This window comes from Bombus affinis, chromosome 5, assembly GCF_024516045.1.
Source record: "Bombus affinis isolate iyBomAffi1 chromosome 5, iyBomAffi1.2, whole genome shotgun sequence".
Lineage (NCBI taxonomy): Eukaryota > Metazoa > Arthropoda > Insecta > Hymenoptera > Apidae > Bombus > Bombus affinis.
The window spans coordinates 12,003,501-12,031,129 of NC_066348.1; the positions used below are offsets into that span (position 1 = coordinate 12,003,501).

General features: G+C 31.6%; 3 protein-coding genes across 11 annotated transcripts; 2 read left to right on the top strand and 1 right to left on the bottom strand.

Moving 5' to 3' along the window:
- On the top strand, window positions 1–19,557 carry LOC126916719 (inositol-trisphosphate 3-kinase homolog). Of its 2 annotated transcripts, none has more exons than XM_050722789.1 (5): window positions 1–839; window positions 16,010–16,310; window positions 17,167–17,375; window positions 17,826–18,297; window positions 18,445–19,557. In XM_050722789.1, exons 1-5 carry the CDS (start codon window positions 808–810, stop codon window positions 18,649–18,651), a joined length of 1,221 nt encoding a protein of 406 aa, XP_050578746.1. In that variant the 5' UTR covers window positions 1–807; the 3' UTR covers window positions 18,652–19,557. The 2 variants fall into 2 exon arrangements, with proteins under 2 accessions (XP_050578746.1, XP_050578745.1); XM_050722788.1 differs by having other exon boundaries at window positions 4–839; window positions 16,026–16,310.
- LOC126916717 (cell cycle checkpoint protein RAD17) lies at window positions 19,550–23,887 on the bottom strand. Of its 5 annotated transcripts, XM_050722786.1 has the most exons (11): window positions 23,746–23,848; window positions 22,867–23,011; window positions 21,698–21,853; window positions 21,209–21,605; window positions 20,972–21,128; window positions 20,777–20,899; window positions 20,511–20,689; window positions 20,364–20,450; window positions 20,113–20,303; window positions 19,840–19,958; window positions 19,550–19,715 (listed from the first exon to the last, which is right to left on the bottom strand). In XM_050722786.1, exons 3-11 carry the CDS (start codon window positions 21,710–21,712, stop codon window positions 19,601–19,603), a joined length of 1,383 nt encoding a protein of 460 aa, XP_050578743.1. In that variant the 5' UTR covers window positions 21,713–21,853; window positions 22,867–23,011; window positions 23,746–23,848; the 3' UTR covers window positions 19,550–19,600. The 5 variants fall into 5 exon arrangements, with proteins under 5 accessions (XP_050578743.1, XP_050578740.1, XP_050578738.1 ...); XM_050722783.1 differs by lacking the exon at window positions 22,867–23,011 and having other exon boundaries at window positions 23,746–23,887; XM_050722781.1 differs by lacking the exons at window positions 22,867–23,011; window positions 23,746–23,848 and adding an exon at window positions 22,368–22,814.
- Window positions 23,326–26,764, top strand: LOC126916727 (ribonuclease H1). Of its 4 annotated transcripts, none has more exons than XM_050722811.1 (7): window positions 23,326–23,533; window positions 25,128–25,292; window positions 25,381–25,530; window positions 25,595–25,709; window positions 25,798–25,928; window positions 26,007–26,271; window positions 26,359–26,764. In XM_050722811.1, exons 2-7 carry the CDS (start codon window positions 25,186–25,188, stop codon window positions 26,440–26,442), a joined length of 852 nt encoding a protein of 283 aa, XP_050578768.1. In that variant the 5' UTR covers window positions 23,326–23,533; window positions 25,128–25,185; the 3' UTR covers window positions 26,443–26,764. The 4 variants fall into 4 exon arrangements, with proteins under 4 accessions (XP_050578768.1, XP_050578767.1, XP_050578766.1 ...); XM_050722810.1 differs by lacking the exon at window positions 23,326–23,533 and adding an exon at window positions 23,674–23,813; XM_050722809.1 differs by lacking the exon at window positions 23,326–23,533 and adding an exon at window positions 23,827–23,981.
- Window positions 26,765–27,629: the final 865 nt, after the last annotated feature.

Genomic DNA, 27,629 nt, shown 5'->3' on the forward strand with positions numbered 1-27,629 from the left:
AAGCGAAAAGTAGTGAACGAATTGTTACGTTATTTCTCGTATTTATATTTATACGGAAGCAACAGAACGGTTTACTAAGTCGTTGACAAGAATTCGATTCCACCAATCACGATTGTCGTTTTAACTTCCTTTGCAGGGTAGTTTAATCTGTACAGCGCACGCGCAATATCGACAGTTTTGCTTGCACGCTTCTTCAATAGCATTTCAAAGTAACGAAATTATTCACTTTCTGCAAACGCAAATCAATTATCGGAAGCAGTATCATCGTAACATCCGGTGTTTCGATATTCCAACTTATAAGACGTGCAGACAACGTCAAAGGTGAAGAACTGACATCCATACTTTCAGAGTTAACTTCTACTCGAAGGTACCACGTGAAAGTGGTTTGCTTATATCATGTGAAAGAAGTACACTCGAAAGAGGCATCTACGAATATTCGCGGGAGTACTAAAAGGACGAGATAATAAGAATAAATTCGTACAAGTGTGAAAAATTATTATATAATTAATTCGAAAATCGCATTGAAAATTTGAATGGAATAAGTGTCGGAAGCCACGCCTAAAGTAACCGATACACTCGTGAGCGTCGATTGAGGTTAGCTTGCTTCTAAATGATCATCGCGATTTAAGTGCGTCCGTCGTCCGTGCGTAGCGACTGACGATTTTATTTGTACACACTGTGCGTGCGTGTTCCGGAGGAGTGCCAGCTCGAAGAAAGGAATAATGTCAAGCAGTGTTTGCCACGCGCCCCTACCAGCACGAATGGAAGCATTCACCACGAGGCTCTGTCTCCGTGCTGCTGACCAATATGAGCGGCTTCTGCAAGCTCACTTCAACAAGGTACGTCTGTCGAAAGATACAACTCACTTCGATTCATCAATCCACGATGCTAGCACGCCACGAATACCTTCGATAGTCATTCGAAGTACGAGAAACTTCGACGATGCATAGACTGTAGTGTAACTATAGGGTTTCATTATACTTCGTAATATGCTCACTTTGTGAGATAGTGCTTTTACAAGCATCTAGAACATTAGAAAAATAATTGGTAGACCGTGAATATTTATGCAATTTTATGGTCTTATGACTAACCTAACCCCAATCTAAATAGAAATTTGTTTCACCTACTAAATTTTATAATAAACGCTGTACTTGAAATATCGTTTTATTCTTCTGTATATTATATACATTCTGCAGATATTTGGATCCTAAATTTACCAAAAATGCATAACCACCCACGGTCGAATAATTGATGTGTAAAAATGAGATTGGCGATCTGATTGCGTGTTTTCCTTGTTTTTTTATCATTCATGTAAAATACATGAATTTAATTGTACACGGATAAACAAGATATTACATACCTATACATCTAGGGATTGACTCATAATATGATGCGACTTGAACAAGTAATCATTGTGAAGCCATATTTCTTGGTAAAACATTGATCCGTATTCACATGTGACTTCGTTAACGGTAACATTGTTCTGTTTTCCAATTCGCCGTTATATTCCCTTTCACGGTATTTATTCGTACAGCGTCGGTGTGTTTCATTTAATATTAATTCTGACTTTCGATTAGAAATAAAACAGTCGCTAGAGATGACGAGAAAACTTGGATTTTTTCTTCATTTCCTAAAGAAATGATCGGCAATTTGTCAGATAAAAATACACATTCTCTTTTTTACGCTGAATTTGGACCGTGTTATGATTCATATATATTTTATCATTAAGTTGCTGGTATTTATCTGGATTAAATTACCACGAAGACCGTGTGTTCAAGTTGACAGTGTTTTAATACTGATTTCGTTTATTTTATTTTGACCCAAACGCGTAAATAGTCTAACTACATAATATGATATTTTAATTAACTTCACGATGACCTGTTAACTTTATTTCCAAAACAATTGTATAAGATTATTTAGTAAGTTATGCCCGGATATGTAGAATATAAATTAAGATTAAATATTCCGAAACATCGTGTACATTAATTCGAATCTAAGCCAAACTCGTGTGGTTTGATGACCCGACCTATGATTCAACGACCCCACTTGAAGATTAAGAAATTGAAAATGAAATATGTTTTATTATTAGCCTCTGAATCGAAGATGAAAATGTTTGAATTTTTGTGATATATATTGTTAATAATAACGGATGTGTACAAATTTCTAATTATGACTCTTGCAATCGTATACACAGTCTCGTGCACCTGTTCAATCGTATATCCGAGCGACTAAGTTACGCTTCTGCTAAGAGTAAAATTAAGCTATGCAAACCGGTCTTGTATTTTTAGTACGTCACTTTTGTTCGTTGTAACCACAAGTCAAAATTTTGTTACCATCTATATCGTGTCTATTTATCGATTAATAGCGGCTAACGCGATACGAGACGAATTGGCAAAAAGATTTCAAAGGAAACCAAATCGAGCAGACTTTCGAAATTTGAACAGTCGACCTTCGATGAAGGCAGATGAATAAATTCAAGGCGGTGCTCGATGACAAATTCAAGGATTACTTTATATCTGGAACAGAGAACGTGTTAAACCATTAACTACGTGCAACTTATTTGATGGTTGCAATTGAAAAAGAAACGATAAAAATACTCATAAATCAGTACTTTGAATGTGTGAACACCGTAATTCGATGAAACGTTGCTTGCTCGTTTCGTAGTAATCTGTTGTTTTAAAATATTCGTAAACCTTCGATGTATGCATTAAATTCCCAGTGCCCTTACGATTTATACGGAGTACGTGTGTGACTCATAGCAATATTTCAAGTTAAATTGAATATGTTGCTATGTCAAAAAAGAAGGAACAAGAAGAAAGAATTCATATCGTTGGTACTAGGCGAGAGACACAATTGAAAACAAATTTTTCAGGAAATTACTTCAAAATCATAAGTTTTAATATTATTGGGACATAAGGAAGGATAATAAATTCATAGAATCCATACTTGTTTATGGTGTAATTCTAAGAAAATATGAGTTAACGAATATGTGATCCGTTACAATTATGAAATTCCTCGTGCTGATAATTATATCTCATATACTACTATACTGTTGCTTATGAAATAAGAAAAAATGCAACGAAAGGAACAATCACACTCGCGGATATAAAATACTTTGAATATCAAGCTTATGAGAGGCATAAATACAATTTGATAAGGTGATTCTTTCCAAATGCTTTATACGACAACTGGAATCAAGGTTTCTGAACGCGAAGCAAACATTAGGAACACAAGAGATATTGCATAATCGGTATTATACGAATACTTGTATTAATATATTTTATTTATAACTATATTTTATCTATAATAATAATAAATGAACATGAAATATTTGACGGCGTAGTTTGACCAATTTTTTTCTGCCCAAATTTTCGAAGTATCGCTCGATTATACAAAGAATTCATTGACCCTCCTACGTAAGAAATTCCAATTATTATTCTACATAATGTAATTTAATTAACTAACTAATGCTAGAATATTTGTAAAATTATAAACTTGCTTTTCTGGTTACACGTTAATTAAACGTATTTGTGCCCGTATACATAAATATGCTATCAGATAATTCCTATAACGCGAAGGATACACGTCGTATAACCTGGTACACACAGAAAGTAGAACAATCCTCATAATCCTCACGTATCTGCAGAATCATTTAGTAGTAATAAAACAAAGGCAGAAACTATATCGTAATTGTAGTATGCAGACTAACAAAATTATCATATATAATCGCGTATAGATACGTTAATTTTATTCAGTTTTTATCAGCGTGTATGAAAAGTACAGTTGCACTCGACAACTTAAGAGATACTAAAATATATTTAACGATAAATTTACAATCATTTTACATGATATCAATGATTCATAATTTTCAATTACTTATGCTTCGATATATAACATCATTCCTCGTAAATAGATACATTATCCTGCGAAACAACAAATGGATGGTCTATTTACGTCCTGTAATTGGATGAGAAAAGCTTCTTGTTCTTCGTGAAATCCATTCGATCATACATAGTAAATTATTCCTTATCGCAGAGGAAAACTCGAAAACGACGCTCATTCTGTGTATTGAAACCTTCTTTCATTTTAATGAAATTTCCATTCCATATTTCCATTCCATATTTCTATTCCATATTTCCATTCCATATTTCCATTCCATATTCCATCCATTATCTATCTAACTATCTATTTATACTGTAGAAGCATTGCCAGTTTGGTTTTTTCCACGATGTTTACAAATACAGCGCAATTATTGTAAATTTACCTTTAATCGACGACATTTCCATCGATTACGATTGATCGATGAGACGCGTTTGACGATAACAAAATTATAGTGAAAAAGACACGTAATAGCTTAAAAAAGTAACGCAGCACCGGTCGAAAACTATCATTATAACACATACATGATTACCGAAAACTGTCGAGATTGATCGTTATATTACGAATAAATTATCCACGTCTTTATTATCAAAATTCAATGAAAATTTAATATTAGGAGGAATCAATTCAATTTTGTTTATTCCCCTGCTATTCTTAATTTGTTTTTGTTTCTTTTTTCTTTTCCGTTTTGCTTTTTTTCGTATAGATCGATAACTTTCACGTGATACGATATGAACGCACCACGAAGAAATCAAGGTGCATATTTTTGCTACGTAATAGACGACGTCAATCAAGGAGAATGTAATAATTCTAATAACCACACAGAACACGAGATATGTACCACGTTCATTTAAATTTTCTACATGTTATTCGATCAATTACGTATACACGGTGTAACCAGTTTCAGCTTTCCAAATTTCAAGTTTAGTTTTTATCATTTTTTTTCCTGTCGCATTCTTCTGCTTATTATCCATCCAATCGTATTTTGTCTAATGTTGAAAGGTATCTCCAAACGCGAGGAAAATATGGAAGAACCGTTATTGGTATACATGATCCTCCGTTGCAATTCTTTTTCCCACTAAAATAGAAATAAGAGTCAAACGAAGAAGTGCAAGCAGACGATAGCAGAATTAATCACGTTACGATCGACTAAAAATTACCAACTTTCATTAAGGACATTTCTTTGCTTCCTATACTCTCAACGACGACAGTGAGAACAAATACGTAGCAAATTATAATGCAATACGTAATTGAGTCACTGTTGCCAAATCGGTCGACTTGGCAAAACAAAAAGCAGAGGAAACCGATCAATTTATATAAGACGAGCAAGTACTTCGGCACTAAAATTTCCAAAAGTGGAATTTAATCACTTTGTCCTGTGAATTGCTCGATTATCATTAACACTGTTAAAAAGATGTTACACGTTCGCCAAATGGTATCAGTTTGGTTGCAATCGCACGTGTATTTGTATATCATAAACGCGTTAACAACCTGCTATATCAATTACATAAGTATCGTTACATATATCAGAATTCGACTTTTACGTTGTATGTAAAGCGAAAATGTCGAGTCTAAAGACCAATGATCTATCTGGAACACCAGCAGACTATTAAAAAACTAGTTTCATATGGGCCACGGGTCACTCGTCTAGCAGGAAGAAAGAATAGCAATGAGGTGAAGGTATCCTTGTAGAAATATCAATGATCTTGTTAAAGAAGCATCGAGAAATATTTTTTTCTTATTTCGATTTGGTTCCGAAAATAGATATCGATCTCAGGTAGAGAAAGGAACAATAATAAAGATGATACAGAAGTTAAGAATCATTGGATAAAAGGAGTTCCACGTAAACAGGATCGATAGCTCTCGCCACGACCTTTGTCGCTAAACTATTTATGTTAATCGAACCATTAATTAGATACGTATAGTGACACGTAGATTGCAGAGTATTTTTAGTACGACCTTATACCATTTGTAGATTTAACTGTTTATAAACACCGTGGATGATGGCGTTCGAGTGATGTTGCGTTTAGAGATTTTTATGTGCTAAGGTGGAATGTTTATCGATTACGAAACTGTATACGCGATTGATAAAGGATAAATCTCTGTGAACGTGCTGCTTTGAAATTGTCGCGCTTCTAATGATACATCGTATCGTAATAATCTCGGATATCGTTGGCAAAGGTTCTTCAGAATGATTAAGAAACAGTATATTAACATGGATTTTATTTATCGAACCTGTATATATATATATAATATATACATCAGCTTTTTTATCTACCAGTTCATATCGGCATTGACCAGAGTTACGATTATGTAGCTTCTTAAATTAATCGTTTATTCTCGTCGTACAGAGCATGTGTTATTCCTTTTATCTGAAAATGCCAAGCACGTTGTAACCATAACTTGGTTCAATGAAAGTACTTGAGCACTTAAATCTTAATACTGATTACACAATTCAGAGGAAAAAGTCAATATGTCTTGGAATTCGATATCGTAGCATGTAAGTTTCTACAAAGATGTCAAATTTATTTGATATTTCGATATACCTACATTTATTGTAATAATGCGTCACTGGAGAATATAATATCAGAGTAAACATATAATCTCTCTATAATGATAATAATCAGTATTACCCAGTAAATTAAATTATACTTCGCTTTCCTTTTATATTCTTTAGCATGAAACCACTTATACATGCAGACTGTCAGGAAAATTGTTCAATAAAAATAAATTACCTGCTGTTCAACAATAATTTCCAATATAAAACAAACGAGAAGATGAATTATTCCTCAAGTAATTAAATAGACAACGAATTAGTACCTTTTCATTGATAAATTATTGTTCTTTTTACAATTTGATTATGTAATACAGTAATATTAATCCTAATCATAATTGCAGAGCGTGAGAAATCGAGACAAATATCTCTCAAAACTTATCTATTACGTATAAATCATTCGCCATTCTTTCTTATTCTGTTTTTCCTTTCTCAGAAGATGTTTTACCAAATAATATTTATTACCAAACTTTGTACTAATATCGTATTAATATGAAATTTATATATTCAGATTTTAAAGATTCAAAGTATAAAGGAAAATTTAATTTCCTCGCTTTACATACATAAAACATAGAATATACATATAGGCAAATACAAGATACTATATTTAGTTGACGAATTGGAAAATGTCTATTTAATAACAAATAGCGTGTTGGTGTTATCGTTAAAAAATATAACCACATGATCGAATGGCTTTCGATTGATGATAATACATATAAAGTCAGGCTTGATTTATAAATTGTTTTTTTCCTGTGGGGTCACGTTTGTAGGGGATCATTGATCGACATTTTAGAGCCCTCATTTGCTTAAAGCGACAACAAGTAATATACATATACATATGCATCATGTCATTGACGTCGATCTAGTATTTAATTTCCGCGTCATTTTAATTGAGAAACTGGCTTTTTGTTGTTCTTTATATTTCTTATACTCGTGTTACGACATTTTTTGACCTCGTTTCTACCTCGCTTCGTTTATCACGTTTATACCTCGTTTTTACCTCTTTTATCATGTTTCTGCCTCGTTTTCATCTTGTTCTTGCCTTGTTTGCCGCTTCGTCTATTCTGAATTTCAAGATTCTTATTCTTCTTAGAACACATTACGGACATAGTTGCTTGTTTCCTTAATTCGGCCGGGTAATAGTCTTTCACAGTGAAAATTGTTACTAGTATTTAAAGAAGTATTAAACAAAAAGAGAAATACGCAGAAATATGCTATTGCTTGAAGATTTTGTTAACGTTAAAATGTGATATATAATTGTAATAAATTTTTGACTTCTATGCAGTATAAAAAAGGACAAAAGTTATAAATATGGAAATTGTCGAAAGAGAGGAACGGAAGGCACAATATACAATAAAAACGTTAATACATCACGGAGGAATTTGAATGTATCGTATAAATTAGTTACACTATTCTAGAATTTTATTACTACAGCAGGAAATTTGCATGCGCTTGAAAAAAATTGCATAACGATTGATTGTAATTACTGTTAATCAATGTCATCTATGAAAAAAGAAGATTATTTTCTTCTGACGCAGGGAGAAGTTCCCGAGGACCGTAGCAACCTTTCGTATTTGTGCAATGCATATTTATTTGCATATTATAACGCACGTAATAGCTAGTAGATCCGATAAAAAAGAAATTTAGGCATAACTATGATGAAAGATTTACGTAGCACCAATGCAGTACCATAACAACATCGATTTATTAATTTTACGTCATATTTTATCATCACAGTTATCTCAGAAAAAATTGGCTATTAAAAGCGTGATATGCGATTATCTTGAACTCCTAAACAACACATTAACATCAACCTACTAAAATAAAATCGAGAAGTTTCAAAATGTTTTTTTAGATCATCGTGTCTGTTATTGATATTTTATGGTTTGACATTAAATAAGATGGAAGTAAAAAAAAAAAAGAGTAAAATTTACGATTAACAGCAAATTATAATATATAGATAATTCAATGATAATTTTATTTTGCGTATTCAAATTTAATAAAGATACATATATATGTGTAATATACTCACGTTCGTAACTTATTAGCTTTAAAAAAAAGTTAATCCATTTTTTACATGTACACACATATGTAACTATATGCATAAAACGCACGAAACTGCACGTTCTATAGTATTTTAAGTAGGATCAAATTCAATTCGTCCGATTACGTAAAAAGCGTATCGTCTTACTAATTGACCGTTAAGACTGAATAAGCACTCTGCAAACCGACTTACAACAATTCCTGTCTTTGGTAAAAAATATCCATGATACTAAACGTATTAACATCGTTTAGCATTTGCCTTACCTCGTAGACTCTTTTTTTTTTTTTACTTTTCCCATCTTTATCATAGAAGGTGTTTATGTTATTAGTTGCCAGCGTTTTTATGGTAAACGACAAGTATGAAGAAAAAAGTGGAAAAAACAGATGGTCAGTTTAGACAAATACATATTCACGATAATATCTTTTTTGCACTCGTCGGATCGTCTCATCAATCGAAAAACTCAAGTATTAAAGTAACACGGTCGAAAACTGATTGATTCAACAGAGATTTTAACTAATTTCATAGGAATCTATCATATGAAAAACGAAGATATATGTAACGAAGTATTCTCGTATTTATGTTTTCTTTGCCTTACGATAAATTTTACAAAATTAAAGTTACAATATCTTTTAGACTAACGAGTCATCGAACACGTCTTTTTCGTAGAACGACGAGAGGCTTCGATGTGTGCAAAAGAACAGGGAAAGTTTCCGTTTCAAAGAAATAGCGCTACTGCAAGATGCATATACATTTTTGTTGCTGCGAACGAAATTGTACCATGTGAACATGTAGCTCAGTTCGAGCCATTCATCTGTTTCCCATTTCATTTTTTCCGTATACTAATCGTTTACAAGAAAAACGCTGGGAACAGTCCGAATACCCTGTATGTCGATGTTGACCTATGTGCACCTAAACAATATAGTCATTAGCGATTTAATACATTTTTTATTTTAACATTCGGAGGATATGACGTAAGAAAGAAGAAGAAATGATCGTAATGAATATTTTCCATGGGGGTTGTACCAATCTCTTACAGGTGATGTTCAAATTTCATTCAAACGGATGATAATCAACGACTGGCTGATTTTTATGACTTTCTCGCTTACATAAAAATCGATACGAAGGCGACGCAATATAATATCTAAATATACGAACTTGAACTCGATGAATCTTCCAGGACCTACGTTGTAACTCGACGTGTACTATCGCTTAACTCTGCAGTCTAAGTTGAAAGTTAAAATCGTTAAATTTATGCGGTCCTAAACAAAATAATTAAAATTGTTAATAGCAAAACGAGTTTTCTTCCAGTGTCTTTATAAAGACGTAAATTGTGCAGATTGTTCGTCGTAGATCAAAGGTTAATAGGAATTCGGAAACTCGACTCCGTAGTTTTTTGAAAATTATTCTTTCTGGTCTTTTTTCAACCCTGCTGTGCTCTTCTAGTCTATGCGAAATGGACGTGAAACGGACGTCATATTTCAATAGATATTAAAAAATATATAGAATTCTTAAATATTTGGTTTTACCATTCGACGTAAATTTTATAACTTTTGCGTGTTTCGCGCTTCTTATAAATAAAATAATTCAAAGAACAAAGATATCAGTGGATCGTTATTATATTAAAAGTAGAAAAATGTAGAATTTTACGTCACAGTAGATAGTATACTATAAGAATAAGAACACGATAGAATTAAAGATAAGTATCCAAATTTTGTTTAATCTAAACCTGAACTTTCCTGTACTTGTTTCCTAGCAACTTTTCTATAAACGACGTGCAATTTACTAAGATCAGCGGCGCGATATTTCGTGCGCAAAAAGAGGTCGGCGCTCGCGATTCAGTCACGAAGAATAAAAATCAGCAAATAATATAAGGCGCGTGTACTCGATCTTATCCCATTATTTCCAGACAACAATTCGCCTCGCTTTCGCAAAGAAGACAAGCTACGGTTGCACTTTTATCAAATCGTCTTGCTCGTGCATTGACGCACTTGAGCCGAGGTCGTTGTCGCTTTTCTGTTGTATGGTTCGGATGAAAATTTCGCCATCCGTTTTATCGAGGACGACGCAAGCTTCTAAAGAAAAACATCGCGCTTCCGCGATCGTGATGTTTGCGCTGGCGCGCGCACTTCTTTTCCACTATTCTGCCGCGTTATTTGTGACGTTTTGCGAAATAATATAATAATACAGAATATATAATATTAGTAAAAATAAAAATAAAAAAATAATAATAATAAAAAGAGGATAACCGTGCGTTTCGATATGACAATACAAGTTGCTATGCAGTGACTATAGAAAGCATCGGTACACTATTGTATTTATTATAGCATCTACACGCTAATTAATTAGATTCAAAACATATTAAATTTCGTATCAGTAGTTTAGCTAGTAGCACTTTCATACGATTCAAAAAAATTTCTTCTTACGAAAATGAAATTTTATTTATTAAAAGATAAGTGTATGTTCCAATACTTTCTGTAACCAGTATATAAGGCCAATATAACATAAAATGTTTAGAGATGTGAATTACAAATGAATCCTGTTTTTCCCCTCGGATTCTCTTATCGGGTTGGATATGCAGTGAATCTGGCTTATCTGGTGGCTCCCGTTGTTAAACGTTAAAACTGGAACGGTGCTCGATTGAAACTTATCTGCAACAATGCAATCTGAATACACCAGTGACGTCAATGCTCCGTAAAACACGACTCTACTTACGAAACGAGTTACAAGCTTCTTTTTCCTCGTTCTTGTGACGATATAGCCGAAGGCTAAGGCGTAGGTGCGTGATTTATTATTCGACACGTTTGTCAAACAAAAGAATATGCTCCTCCTCCTCTTCCTTTTTGTTTTCAAGTAAAAAAAAAAAAAAAATGATATCAATTTTATCGGATCTTCATATTCTACCGTATATATTCTGTCGTAAGAAAATGAAAATCATCAGCCTTGTTTCTTATAACTTCGTATAATTATTTCCAATGCTTTCGAGTAGTAAGAAAGTTTCAAAATCCTCAAAGATCCATGTCGATTTAATCACCGATATTGATATAGAGCCATCGATCGATTATACTCGCCGGTACTTTATGTAAGAAAGATAACTTTTATCTTAAAATCTACAGCGATTAAAAACACATAGTACAACATCAAAAATCCATAGTAATTATCCGTTCCATTCTCTATAGAACAGTTGATGATTGAAATTCATCACTGAAAGTATCATGCCGAATTAACATATGTTTATTCGCTCATTAAAATTTTGAATACGATTTGTGTCCTCTTACGTTGACGGATCAGTTTTAGAATTTCGACTATAGATTTCGTTATCGATACCGAACAACGCATAAATGTATCGCAAATGCGATTGAAGATAAAAAAGGAAGAAAAAAAAAATAGATCGTAAAACCGAGTTTCCAACGTCATTGCTGTCCACGCGTAGCTTTCAATCTACCGTTTCATAAACCATTCCTCGAAAGCTGTTTTGCTGGTTATATGTTGACATTTGCACCGAAGACAGCTCGTTATACACGTACATTCCTTACATATTTTATTCCAAGCGTGCCGTGATTACCGGCATCCGATCGATCATGATCGTATATCGAATGTAAATATCCTGAACTCCTCTATCGACTCTGCGAGTACTCACGATCGGACGATCCAAGCAATTGTGTCCCTTCTACCGTGATTTATAATCCGTTTATTCCGACTTATTTCGATTCGACATTCGGATCTAATCAAGCAAAAAAATTTAATTTGCAAATTATCGTTACGTCGTAATACCGTATTTATATCTTTTTGATCGAACAGAGAAATTTAATTTATAAACCACGTAGACGCGATACGTAAAAATATAAAAGAACTGTGGTGAATTTTTCTTTCTACGTCGCGTCAAGAACGAGAAAATATACCATTGCGAAATACCGCACCAATAATAGGATCGAATAACGACAGTTTTATTGTCTGAAACTATCATCGTGTTTGCCATAATCAGTCGTACTGACTCATGACTCTTCAAACGTATAATTACGTGACACAAACAAAATCTGCCCAAGCAACGATACGTTTGCAACGAGAAACAAGATACGTTACGCTGTGGATAAAATTTTCATTTTAAAAACGCCTAGTCCACCTATATTTCAACGCCAATAATAAAATTACTCGAAATTGTAAGTTACATTTTACCTCGCATCGCGCTATACACGCGCGTTACCGATCGTTCAAGCAGACATCTAGTATCAAAGAATGGTGTACTTTTCTGCTTTATTCGCGAAATATTCTGCTTTTGTATGGTTATTTATAGTCGGTCATCTAACTAGCATTTGACGTAATTCTCATTGTGACAATAACTGTTGCGCCAGCGCAATTCGAATCTCCTTGATTGCCACGTGGTTGTTTACTACGATCAAATATACTGGCCGGTTACGCACAGTGTAACGACCCTCGTATATATTCATTTGAAATGCGAGCAACGCGAATCACGGTGACGAGCCAACGTCAATCGGATGCATTAAATTGTTGCAAATGAAATGGTTAAATTCCTTTCTTCTTTCTTTTTTAACTGATATATATATATATATGTATATCAACGAGTTACAAAAATTTATCTATAGAATTTCGTGTATGTGATTTACCAGAGGAAATAAAAATATACTTTGGAATAAAATTCTTTGTGCCTACGTGGCAGTACAATTGCCATTAATGCGTTAATGAATTTCTAAGAGAAATATAAAGAATTAAGACATTTATTTGAAAAACATCTTGAGATAAAGTTACGTCAAGAGTTACGAAACCTTTCCTTTTTTCAATGTCAGGAGGAAGACCTACAAGGTTTAATATTACATTAAACTCATCATTTGTATGATTTCCTGTAGATAGGACGGGTGCACGTGATTTTTATCACGTTGTATTTTATATTTTTCTTCTCTTTTCATAATAAAGGTGAAAGTAAATAAATTGCGTTACATTTTAACTTAAGAATGTATATTATTTCTTTAATAATATTTCTGCTATAATATTTTCTATCTAAAGCATGTATGTAGATTTCTGCGATTGACTGTGTACGCAAATATACAATTTGTCGTAGAACTTTATAAACGTGTAGCGATATCACCGTGTAGTTCTTACTTTATATTTCTTGACCAAAGAACGTTAAATGTATACATTATCGTTTGAACGTTACAGTCGTTCAAACAAACAATCGTTAACTCGGATCAATTCAGAAACAATGTCGATCAATCATTCGATTCGCCAGTAATCTCAATCGCCATTGTAATATGGAATCACGTTGGGGAATTGCAAGGTATAATTTTGCCATGTCCTCACGTTCGAACCTTGTCGACTAAATTAAAATGAATGGCGTATCGCGAAATCGAATTCCACGACGAACCACCTGTCCGATCGAAACACGTTTCTCGTCCCGCTATTAACCAGCTGTTTTAAACAGCCACGTTATTTATTCTACGTTGAAAATATTCGGCAAAACTATTTCGAACAGATAATACCGTAACTATGCATCGGAATGGTAAACTAAAAATAGAACAACTGGATATATTCTTTATAAATCGATCTATGGGTATCTATCTATAGCTGTAAGGAGGAAAACCTTCGTCCATATCATATTTTAACGCGTTTATGCGTAATCTATGCGTAAAACCATTAAACATTTGATCGAAGGAAAGAAAAATCGTTATCAACGCCCTACTGATCGATTTTTCTTGCCGATTGATTAATCATTATTATATTTACATGCTCAGTTTTGTATCAGTTTCCGTGACGAAACCAAAGATCAAAAGTTCGTCCCTCTTATCCTAAAAACGAAACTTATCAATTTATATTACCCTTAGGAAAATATAGAATCCCGATAAATTGTTCGACGTTAGATAATGCCAGATTTATCACAAATTACTTACTTAAAGGCCCCTACAGAAACTCTGTCGATACGAACAACTTATTCTCGTAACCACGCGTTTCCTTCCATTTTACATTCCATTTACACTCTATCAGCTCTCTACGCGTATATATACATATGTATATACATATGTCTAGTTCCGGCTACCAATTTACACGCAATTATCCGAACATTACGCGCGTCGACCGTTCAATTGTTACAATCGCGACTCGCTTGACACTCGCAGCGAAAAATACACGTGACACGTCTTAATTAGATTATTTATGAATGGCGTTGCGGCAATTAGCACGAGACGCTCGCCACTCGTTAAACTCGATTAACGACGCTTACCGATGGATTTCGATTTGTTGCGTGCGTTGGACCACGTGCGGGCATGTGCATTGCGCCTGCTGGACGCTCTCCTTGCTCCTTGCTTCAGTAGCTTTCGATTGACGAACGAAGGATACGTTCGATCTCATACGAATAGCAAGGGAAGGAACGAGCAATGCCATAGAATAGCTTTTATCGAGAAAATCACATCTTAATATTTTAATCCACTGGAATAGAAAAGGGACAACATTCTTACGAGTTTGACTATACCGTTCGTAAAATGAAATTTCAACATTACTTAGAGGTCGTAAAAAAAGAATGATTAACATAATATTTATTTTACAGTAGACGTTCCTTGTTCTTTTGTTTTTTTTTTTTTTTTCTATTAGTCAATAATGATATTTGATGGAGATATTTTGAACGTTATAATCATTGCGATTTGATAGTTCATCAACTTCAGTTCTCGCGAAGGAAATGTATCGTAAATTGGAAAATCACGAGAAATGGGCATTCCTCGTTTTTCCCCTTCTTCGTATATGAACCGGTGGTTGATTACAAAATGCACGAGTCGCGTTACAATCGCACACTATTTTTATCTTATAGAAAGCAGGTGTGTAAATTTATTTTCGAAATCCATTGGACTTTTGGCCACACGTTTAGTACGCTGGTTTTTGGTATATCCAATCGAATATCTTGTCATTCTGACGTTATGCTGCCGAGGCTCGATATTCTGTTACTCGCCTCCGTTGAATTTTGCAAATAAATGCCGAATATCTTTTTCCTACAGTCACAACAACGACACAGTTTAATCATGTTTTTCTTCTTATAAATTCGTTCGTTTCTGAGCGCAGTAAAAAATGATGTAACAGTTACCTGCGCTTTGCAAACGAAATGTTTTATATTTAATGAAAGCGAAGGTGATATACGTATACGTATATAACGTGAAACCATGGTATAATAAATAGTAGATATTTATGCGAATTTTCACTTTAACCTAGGTAGAAAATATTTGTTTAATTGCCAAACATTATAGCAAGTGCTATATTTTGTAAATTACGTGCTATGCATTTTCGCAGCTTCGAAATTTTCTATAAATCCATAAAAATCCGTAGTCTTAGCGGCTAGCGATAATATCCGTATAAATTAATAATTCTCTCGTATCGAACGGTCTATACGGTAGTGAAAGTTTAATAATACTTCAGGGAGATAAATAAAATATCTTTGAACTCTGAATGAATACGGAAATTATTAAAGAGATTAATTTCGAAATAATCGAGCAACCATTTCAACTAGAATCGTATCGGCTAGATTAAATTCTTAGTAGACTTTTTTGGTTACAGCCTTCGAGCAAAGAGCAAACGCGGCTGAATCATAATTCGAACCACAAGGAGCATCGAAGGCAGAAGGATGCTTCGTCGAGCAGCACATACAGCGCCTTCCGTCAATGGCGAAGGGGCACTTCTATGGGCTCGAATCGGTCCAACAGTGTTGGATCTAGCTCGACCGGAGCCCTTGCCAAATTGCCTAATGATGCAGCGACTATACAAAAAATGGAACAGTTTCCACTGGTCCTTTCCGATGCCACTATGCCAGAAGAGGATCTTTCGTTGAAGTTTTTAGCGCTGGTATTCATCCTCTCGTTTTATACTTTTTCGCTAATGAACGCTGAAAAACATCGAACCTTTAACAATTGAGAGTAGTCAGTGAAATCGAATCTCTATCGATATTTTCAATAAATTTGAATCTGGAATAAAATATAGAAAAATTTGGTTATTTCCAACGATCGATCAAAATTATTTATAACATCGTTGTTAATAAATATTAAGAATTTAACGAAGGGATAATACAATAGAATGCTCTCCATTTTAAACGTTATTTCTCGGATATAATGATTTCCCTTTGTTTATATTTATTGTTCATATAAAAGAAACGAACTATACGAAAGTAAAATGTTATTCCTTCATCTGGCATTGTTTGTTTTTAGTATTTATCCTAAACGTTATTTTATTCAATTATATTTCACTGTAGAGATACTGTTGAAAGCGAAATGTCCGAAAGCTATGTAACGGGGAACATCGACGTGCAGAAATTCATCCTTGGTAAAGTCTTAATCTAAGAAATAATTAGCACGTTCGAAATACATATGATAATGATATAAATAACAACAAGCAACAATGAATTATCCTATCTACTGAAATATAATTGATATTCGTAAAATTGCAGAAATTCTAAAATGTTGCAACGTAATTTTACAAAATTGCCTTATTACTACTACTATTTGACTGTTGTTATTACCATTACTACTATTATCATAGCGATACGTTTAAGATCCATTATCTATTGTTAAATAGCTGCGAATAAACAAATTATGAATATAGTTTTATCGTAAATTTTATCATTGCTAAGAACTAATTATATCTGGAATCTAAGTTATTAATTATATTCGTATGAAAATTTATACTGTTTATTTTTTTCTTGTAGAACGCCTTGGATTTAACAGCCCCAGCCAGTGACGTTCTGTTGAAAAACAGATTAAAATCTTGGTTTCAATTATCCGGGCATCCGGATGGTTTCGCACCCGCTGGGCCTGGAACAGTTTGGAAGAGAAAAACTGGAGGGGCAGAAAATACAGAGAGAATTGTTTACGAAGCTCTTAGCAAAGACAAAGAATTACGGGATTGCATCCCAAGGTAAATAAAATACATAAATTAATCATTACTTGAGTAAGAAGTTTCATTGTCTCAAATATATGATAAATATAGCATATAGTTTTTGTGAAAGGGAATTCCAAATAAGAAGAAAGTTTTCTAACTATTTTTAGAAATGTATATACTAACAATTAAAAGGGATTAAAGCTACTTGAATGTTATCAAACAGTACGTAAATTATCGTGTAATCTTCTATCAACGAAGCTTAGACCGATTGATATATGTAATTGATAAGCTGTAATGAAATTAAACAATTTTAACGTTTTAACGCTGAACAATGTTTTCGACAGGCTATAAATTCCAATAAAGTTTCATCCGATTAGTTATCTCTTAATGTAAATTACTTATAATAGTATATAACGATGTAATGATATAATCCTCGAAAAACATTTTATCTGTCTAATTTTAAAGCGTTTCATTTTCATGTTTTAGATACTATCGTGAAGTGGAATACAAAGGTGACACGTTCATAGAGCTACAGGATTTACTATTTGGTTTCAACGATCCACACGTAATGGATATCAAGATGGGCACGAGAACGTTCCTCGAATCGGAAGTGTCGAAGACGACCGCTAGACCGGATCTATATCAAAAGATGATCGCCGTTGATCCAAATGCTCCGACCAAGCAAGAACACGAGCAACGTGCCGTGACTAAATTGCGGTACATGCAGTTCCGTGAGCAACAGAGCTCGACCTGTAGTCACGGATTTAGAATTGAGGCTATGAAATTACCCGGTGGTCCGCCGATCACCGACCTAAAGAAAGTAAAGTCACACGAGGAAGTGCTCGAAACTATGAATCTATTTCTTGGAACAAGCGAAAACACTCGCGAAAAACTGCTCGCACGGTTGAAAAATCTTCGTTCAAAGATCGAGATGTCTGAATACTTCAAAACTCACGAAGTATGTGTCAATTGTACATACGTGATTAAATACTTGGAACATCAAAACAGTTAAAAAAGAACTGCTTTCTTTTCGTTTTTAAAAAATTTTTTAACAGAATTTTAGGAGAACAAATAAGAAATACAACGTACATTATTTCTTTTCCAGATAATTGGTAGTAGTATTTTTATGATCTACGACGATGATAAAGTTGGCGTTTGGTTGATCGATTTTGCTAAAACACGAGGATTGCCAAATGGACATAGAGTAACACACAGGAAACCATGGGAACAAGGCAACCACGAAGAAGGCTTTTTATTTGGTCTCGATAATCTTATTTCTACGATAGAAGAAGTGAATCTTCCAAACGCGTAATTCTCGCGTATAATAACTGTTTCATTCGTGAAATCAACTTACATAGATATTATCCTATGCTGGTCTCATCCTAATAACGGCTATCGTTATTTTCTTTATTTGCTTCAATAAACTAAATAAAAAATGTCCAATTTTCTCTTTGGAAAAATTCCATCGCGTATTTTGCAGATATTTTCTGATACGATTGGTATATTAAAAACTTTAATACCTATACTTCTGCGTATAATTATCATTGGTCTTTGTAAAGAATTAAAAAAGATGAGACTGCCTATAAAATACAAATTATGTATTTAAATACTTTAGAGCAAAACGCTAATACAAGGTATTTGAGGCGGAAGACTGCTTGTTGTTGCATTTTTTCTATGAACTACTTTTAACCGAAAGGAAATTTGATAAACATCGCTTTACAGCATATTTAGTGAGCGTACAAAATTTACATTGATGTACAAATATAGTGTTAACTAAGTATAATCGTTTAGAATAATTATTTATGAAGAAAAGTTAGATTGTAAGGTCTATTTTTTGAATAAAATACTCGCTACGACGAACAATTCTGAGTAACAATCTTATATTAAATTATTTTGTTGTCTAACTGCCAATTTTAGTAGAAAGAACATTTATAATAAAGCATTTCGTTTAAGACGTATAAATTACACAAAACGTATTTTTATTGTATTTATCAGTGTAATTCCCGCTAACATTTGTTTTTCTGCGTAAATACTGATTGTTATATATTAGACGATGTTAAGCAAAATAAATAATAATATGAAATAATATTATTCAACAATATATACAAACATTTCGAGAACTATGAAATCTCAAGCAAATTTATGTCATTCGATTTCTATCGATATTATATTTTACATTTACATGATTCTAGTAGAAAATAAAGCATAAATAAATATATACGACACATCTTTTTTTATTACAACCTTAATTTCCATAAACTTTATTCAATAATAATCTCCTCGATGTTGGTAACGGGTTGTTCCAATATACTTTTCGATTTCGAACTGATTATGGAATCGTACCATCGAATTTCAGCAGCTGCTAGACATTTGTACCTACATAGATAATGTTACATTTATGTATTCATCTATATACATATAATTTATCATATATAATGCTACATACATATATTACAATTACAAGTGCATTAAATATTGTTTCTATGCTAATTATACTAACGTATCGACTTTATCGCTTGGTGGCTTTCTTACAGGATTCCACCCAGAAACGGGTTTTTGATTCGTTACCATTAAACCTCGGACGCAATAAGATAAAGTAACTTTATTTAAGGTAGGATCCTGAAAATTTTAATATTAATTTTTTTAATTAAGTTCTTATTATAAATTTGTTTATCTAATGTATATATATATATATATATTAATACTGATGTTTTCATTGTGTATGAAACAAAATGTAAAATTTTTTTAATTGAACGATAAATAATAAACGTACTCGCCACTCAGAATTTAAAACATCTGCTATACTTAAAATATTTGTAGAAATATCTACTTCCTCTATGTTTCCCATAGTATTCAAATAATTTTCTTGCAGAAAGTTCAAAAATACTGTTGCTTGTGACTGGAAGAAAGCTGCTATTTCATCAGGATCATGTACAAATTTCCAGTTATTTTCAGTTTGAATTCCTGTAAATTTATTTATTCAGCAAGTCTGTAAATCTTAATGTACACAAAATATTTACTCACTTTTTGGATTAATTACTCGCCCGACACCATGAAGAAGCCCTAAATTCTCTTCTCGAATATTACATTTATTTTCTCGTTCTTCTGGTACTAATGATATTAAGATGTCATTTAGAAATCAAGCGTATTATTATAATTTATCATATTTACCTTTTAATGAAATGAAAATTAGATTTAACAAAGCATTTCTAATGTCTCCTATGCTATTTGATAATATTTCATCAACTTTATTTTGTGAAACATGTAACATATGCCCAGCAATTGAATTCAAAATCTTAGTTATTCTTTTTAATGCATTTTTCATTGCAGTTTGTGTAACAGAGTTTATACTAAAATATAAAGGTTCTATATCAAATATATATATATATATAATAGAAGAACAGATTATGAATACATAATTATATTTAGAAACTTACTTAATTAAATCTATGCCAAATTTTTCTCTTATATTAGGAGAAAATAATGTTTGAAGTAATTTTGAATTTCCTACCTCTGTACATACAAACACTATAGGTTCTTTGCCAATTTCAAAGTACCTTCTAAAAATTAAAGTTTATAATAACTATATTTCAATAAAAATGGCAAAAGAAAAAAGAAAAAATTCTAATTACTGCAAAAGAGAAAAGAAACTCTCCTTCTCCTCATAAAAGACATTTGGAAAATCTTTTACAAGAAGTAAACGACTAGAATAATTACTTAAAACTGAACTATATCTGGTAGCTCTGATTAAAAATTCTTCAAATCTGTCTCCTTGTCTCATTATTCTGTCTGAATAAAAATTTAGAATTATTTCATCATTTTATTAGATATTACTAATAATTTATTGGTTTGAGAAAGGAAGAAATTACTATTTTCATCCATAATTTGATCAATAGGAGTAATCCATTCTGTAATATTGAAACCATTTTCTTTTGCAAGAACCCTTAGAGCTGTTGTTTTCCCACAACCAGATGGACCAGATAAAATTAATATGGCAGGTGTGCCTTTCCTTACTTTATATTGTAACCAATTTAAAATCTCTTGCTGTTTTTGTCTACTAACTACTAATTCAGAAGGACTTTTTGCGTCACAAGCTTCCAGCAATGCAAATAGGCTACTAGCATTCTTTTTTTTCGGTATTATATCATAAGTGCTTGATACTTCTAAAGCACTAGTTTCTAGTACTTGTGAAATGTTACGTTTAATCCCTGGTGTTCTTTTGATAGGTTCACATTCAAATGACGACATCAACCAACTACTGTTTTTCTAATGATAAACAGAAACATATTTAACATCAGTGAAGAAGGTATTTACATTTACACATTAAGAATTAAAGGATCCATTCCGTGAAAATATACCTTTGTACTTGCCATACTGTAATGGGTATATAAATTCTTTATAGCGACAAAATATGTTATTACAATGCAAATTATTATTATAAAAATATATAAAATCTTTTGTTGTAATTGTAAGTGTAGAAATATTTTCCAGTTATATCAATTTTTCATAGTTGCCTAAAAATAATCATAACTTGATTAATTATACAAAATTTTGTAACATTATCTTATATGTTGAATTATATTATTTCAAATATCTCTTTGCATAAAAACAAGTTTTCAATATGATATAATAGATTTGTATCATACATAAGCCATATGTCAACCAAGAAGGGGAGAGTGAATTAGGGAAAAGAGCGTGATCTCAGATTGTGTTTAGAGAGAATGTGAGAACAATGTGCAACAAAGAATGTGTAAATAACTTGGCACGTGTACAATTATTATTTCAATATACTAAATACATTTATACTTTTTCTTTTACGCCTTTACGCTCGATTGATTAATCCCACCAACTTTTAATTATATCGTAACATTTGATTAATAATTATTTGTTTGTAAAACAAACGACATAAAGATCATTTTATGTTCTTTTTTCACAGCCGATATTTATTTCAAAATTCAAATTGTTACACTAGATGTACATTCAGAAATTACAACATAAATTTTTAAAAATATATTTCTATACTAATACCTCAAAAAAATCGATAATATTGTATTTGAATAAATTAATATATTCGTGTTAGAATATTTCGAAATATTTTCAGAAATTATCCAACCGGTTAAACCCAAAACACTTTTTACAATAAAGATTGTCACTTTCAGTATGTATGGTATCGATTAAATATTGTACATTTCAATATTTCCACAAAAGTTCAAGAAAATATTCAATAACATAATAATAATATTAAAGGCTTAATTGACTGTAAACATAGGTACATATAGTTCACAGTTTCAAAATACGGGTCCATAGCGTGGTTCACAGACAGATCAGCAATGTTAAAAAATTCAGCCAAAAAATATGTGCTAGAAATGAGAGTCTCTAGCGGCCAACGACCCAATTACATGCACATTTCGTTTCGAGCGCTATTGGTGAGAAAAACGAGAAGGAAAACACATTGGTATCGATGGCGCGGCACAATGAAAGGTTACCAACGATCGGCAAGGATGAACAAAATATAAAAATTGCTTACAGTTTAATTAAATATTAACAGTACGTTGTTTTTTCTTTAACAATTGCAGCAAGGCCACTTTGCGAATAAAAATAATAATCAGGCGATACCACAAGCAGCCATCAACGCGAATAGCAAATAACAAAAATCAACAGTAACAATCTTTCTGAAAATGATTATACAGTATTTATACTACACATACAGATATGTATGATACATCGGAAAATAATTAAAAACGTTGCAAGAAGAACCGTATTAAAAAAGAACATGAAATAGCATTCGGATATTCCGAGAAATCATGTCAAATTCCGACAATAATCGTAATAGTGCCTTCTCTTACAAGATTATATTCTCCTGATAGAATATAGATATTCTTCATCGAAAATTATAATTCCATAAATTCTTATTTTCCTACATTCTAATTTTTGATATACTTTCATTTCAATTATACCATCTCCTATGCTGTCATGTTCTCATAATGTAAAGTCGTAAAATCGTTTCAAAGTTTTGGTCAAAATCTCGAAATTCTCAACTTCGACAAATTTTTGAAATATGATGTTAGTCTCAAGAATCGGAGAAATTGTAACACCTTCTGTGCTATCATGTTCTGATATAAAATTATTATTTTTACCAACAAGTATTGTGCTCGTGGATTTTCTCAAAAAATGATGTCGTTTTTAGTAGTTTTGTAACTTTCCGAATACCTCTTATACTATTTTATTTTTTTTAATACCTACCAATACTTAACAATTTTCTCCAACCCTTTTGTCATATTCTATAACTTATTTCTTAAAATTATTGAAATTGGAAAGCTCATTTTCGAATCGCCACTAAGAGCCAAGCGACTATTTTTAGTTACCGATGGGTATACCTACTTGTAATTAGTTAATGTATACGCACGTTTCTCCCAGCAAAACTGCCGAAGAAAGAAATGTGTATATAATTCAATAGTTTTGATATTGGAGGCGGTAATGCATGATTCGTACTTTTGGCTACATTCATGCATGTTCATTGGCGATATCCAGTTTCATCTTCGTTTACAATTACGGAAAAAGGTTATATAAACTGTGTTGATACGTAGTCAATCCCAGAGAATGGGAAAAAAAGTAGAAGAGTAAGAAATACAAAAACTTACGGTAATAATTACATAAATGTTAATATAATAAAATAATAATTTAAATTTGAGACAAAGAAAAGAATATTTCTATTTGACACATATGTATGTGTATATATATTGTCTTTATATATTAACATCAAAAATGAAGTATCAAATTATTGTTTGTGATTTTAATGATTTAAATTTAAGTGGTTAAAGATATAATCTATTTATAAGTAGTTAAACTAGTGCCAAATTATCATTATCAATTATAAGTATGATAATTTCGGAATTAATATGGATTTGTTGACTATTCCATTCGGTTTATTTTATATGATGTTTATATGTTATAAGGCGTGATTGTGTTTGCACAGATTTACATTTGTACAAAGATAAATAAAAAATATGGAATCTACACAAAAATTTATTTTGCCCACTAGGTACTATATTTTAATATAAATGTATAAACATCCGCAGCCTAGCTATAACATTATAAACTCTAAAGGCAAAAAAGTATAAGTCTGAATTATTTGTTTCGCAGAAAAATGTATAGTATTTAAAATAAATAGTAATAAGATTAAATGTTAGATTTTGAATATACTATTAAAATCTCAAGTAAACAAGCGAGAAGGAAATGAAATTGACTTGTATTATTATTAGAAGCATAAGCAAGAGGTAGCAATGTAGAATACATTAACATATTCTGTTTTTATCAAAATTATATATTATTATATTTATATATATTATTATAATTATATATTATATATTATATATTATTATAAGTCAAAATTTGACTTATAATGTCTTTTATCTATCCACTAAAAAGAGACAGGTCTGGGCACTCGCTAGAGAAAAATATATCTCTAGGTCTCTAGGTGAAGCCAAAATAATATAATATTTAACAAAACTTAATAATTAAATTTATAAAGTTTATATGGCCATGCATAATTATATACAAATAGATAGATGCTATATGTACTGTAAATTTTTCGCGTGAAATGCTTTCTCAAGTTAACACTCATTCAGTGCACATTATCCTCTTTGCCTGCAATGTATGAATCATCAGACCTGTGCTATATGATTGCACTATTTTAAATTTTAGTTATTTTTTGTACTTGATTAAATCATGTTATATGCTTTATATGATTGTAAGGTATACAATACATACTTTATGGTATTGTTATAGGAATAATTTACCCTTGTATATGTGAACAATGTTTATCATAAATTAATTGTACAATTAAATGTCGATAAACAGATTTGAGCCTTTCGTGACTATATTAAGAAATATGGCTTTTACAAGTTATTATGCAGTAGCTAAAGGTCGTACACCTGGAATTTATCATACTTGGTAAGAAATTTTTACATTCAGTATGCATTAATACATTGTTTTAAATCTACTTCAAAAAGATTGTATTTCACTGTTCTTATGAAACAAGGTTTGAATGTCATAAACAAGTGTTTCGTTTTTCTGGACCTGTATTTAAAAAATTTAAAACAGAAACAGAAGCACGCAAATTCATTGAAGAATATGAGAAAACAAATAAAGAAAATGACATGAAAGATGCATTATCTATAATTGGTAAAAGGTATAACACAATTTTAAGATATTAGTGTACATAGATGAATATATTAATTGGAAGATAATTTTAGACGACAAATACAAAATGACAAAGGTACAGACTCTCATACCGAACACTCAGGTTCAAAAAAGCTAAAAACGACAGGTTCAACAAAACATGAAAATATATGGATAGATAAAGTAAATGTAAGATAAAATGTTTTATATGGAGTTTCACATATAATTTTTATGGATGAATTTTTATATTTATCTCACTATATTATTAATTTTTTAGGATTTAACTCAAAATTTTATTGTGGATAGCAATGGTTTTGTCAATGTATATACAGATGGTGCATGTAGTGCAAATGGGAAAGAAAACGCAAAGGCTGGTATAGGTGTTTGGTTTGGCGACAATCATCCTCTGTGTGTTACAATATATCTTTCAGTTATATTTAATATTCAATTCAATGTAAATATCCTGTTTAAAAATGTTAATTGTAGAAATGTATCAGAAGCTGTTGTTGGTCGAGCAACTAACAACAATGCAGAAATTAAGGCTGTAACTGTAGCTGCTAGACAAGCAAGAAAGGCAGGTATTAAAAATTTGAAGATTAATACAGATTCCCAATTTCTTATCAACTGCATAAAGTATTGGATGCCTAGCTGGAAAGAAAAGGGATGGGTTACTTCAAATAACAAACCTGTTATAAATAAGAATGAACTAATAGAAATGGAAGAAGCTTTAAAACCTCTAAACGTGGTTTGGGTAAGTAATATATGATTATTTTATTAGTACTTAATGCCTTAATCTTATATTTTATAGCTCATGAATATTGGTACTTTAATGTTTCAGAATCATGTCAATGGTCATGTTGGAATTTATGGTAATGAAATGGCTGATAAGTTAGCTCGGACAGGAAGTTCAAAATATATCTAACATTCATATGTAATATTCACAAAATAGTCATTAAATATCTATATTTTAATAAATAATTTAAATATTTACAGTATGTTTACAATTAAATTACACCCTGTATTCTATAACTTTGTATGTATTTTAAGATACTTTAGATTATATAGAAAATATTTGATCTTAATAAATTTTTTTGAATGAATGATTTTAATGAAAATAATGTAAAATTTGTTGTTAGATTAATGTAAAAATTAAGATATTTGCAACATATTTGTAACATATTTTATAAGTAATAATCGATTATATAAAAATATGTATTGGTTGTATTAAATTGTATTAAATTATATTATGTGTCTTAGTTTGTAGTTACATCAAGTACCCCTTCAATATTATCAACAGCTCGGTTGTCTGTTGGTCGAGGACATATTTGCTTTAAAAGGACGTATATATCCTCTGGAGATATTTGAAGAGCCAATAATTCCAATATGATTCTGAAAGAATAATTTCTTGAAATCACAATAGCTTTGACTATTATCAGCTAATTAAAATAAGATTTTATTTTTTATATTTGTTTATTTTTTTACGGCATTAACAAATTTTGCACTTGTTGCGTTTAGATAAATATTACATTTATTATGAAATGTTGACATTTATAGCATATAAAAGCTTATCTCTATAGTTATATCTTACTAAAGCTTTCACATACAATCGTATAGGTTATATTTGTATAGTTCATAAATTATCACCGATAAACTCCTGGAACTGCTGAAATCCCTGCTAGTTCGGCCAGTGCTATCAATTCAACTTGATGAGCTTGTGGAAACGTCATTCTATTAATAAAAAAAATCTTATGATACGGAAACAGTTTGCCGCGTAAATCTCTCCTTCTACACAACGCTGTAGCAGTGCCGCCAATAGTTTTTTAGTAAATTATGGTAACAGTGATCCAAAATAAATATAAATATTTTATATGAATAATTCATACATTTTATTGCATTTAATTATATAATTTATTATCTGCATTACATACATGTTATTTAATATATGAAATTTATATATATTTATACAACCATTATTTAAAATTACATAAAATATTTTATAAAAATAAAAGTAATCACTATGAAACTTTAAAGAATAAAGATAGAAAAACAATGAAAAACATTTATAAACTGAGTATTGCAAGAACTAAAAATATGTTAGAAAGATTGAGA

Excerpts from the sequence above, each read along its gene's own strand:
- LOC126916717 (XM_050722783.1), bottom strand. Across the intron at positions 20,304-20,363 it reads GCGAGTAATTAATCCAAAAA|GAATTCAAACTGAAAATAAC; the intron begins GTGAGTAAATAT and ends ATAAATTTACAG. Across the intron at positions 19,716-19,839 it reads CCAAGCGATAAAGTCGATAC|GTACAAATGTCTAGCAGCTG; the intron begins GTTAGTATAATT and ends TTATCTATGTAG.
- LOC126916719 (XM_050722788.1), top strand. The coding sequence starts at position 723 with ATGTCAAGCAGTGTTTGCCACGCGCCCCTACCAGCACGAATGGAAGCA. Across the intron at positions 840-16,025 it reads TGCAAGCTCACTTCAACAAG|CCTTCGAGCAAAGAGCAAAC; the intron begins GTACGTCTGTCG and ends TTTTGGTTACAG. Across the intron at positions 17,376-17,825 it reads TTACGGGATTGCATCCCAAG|ATACTATCGTGAAGTGGAAT; the intron begins GTAAATAAAATA and ends TTCATGTTTTAG.
- LOC126916727 (XM_050722811.1), top strand. The coding sequence starts at position 25,186 with ATGTCGATAAACAGATTTGAGCCTTTCGTGACTATATTAAGAAATATG. Across the intron at positions 25,293-25,380 it reads CCTGGAATTTATCATACTTG|GTTTGAATGTCATAAACAAG; the intron begins GTAAGAAATTTT and ends TTATGAAACAAG. Across the intron at positions 25,531-25,594 it reads TTATCTATAATTGGTAAAAG|ACGACAAATACAAAATGACA; the intron begins GTATAACACAAT and ends AGATAATTTTAG.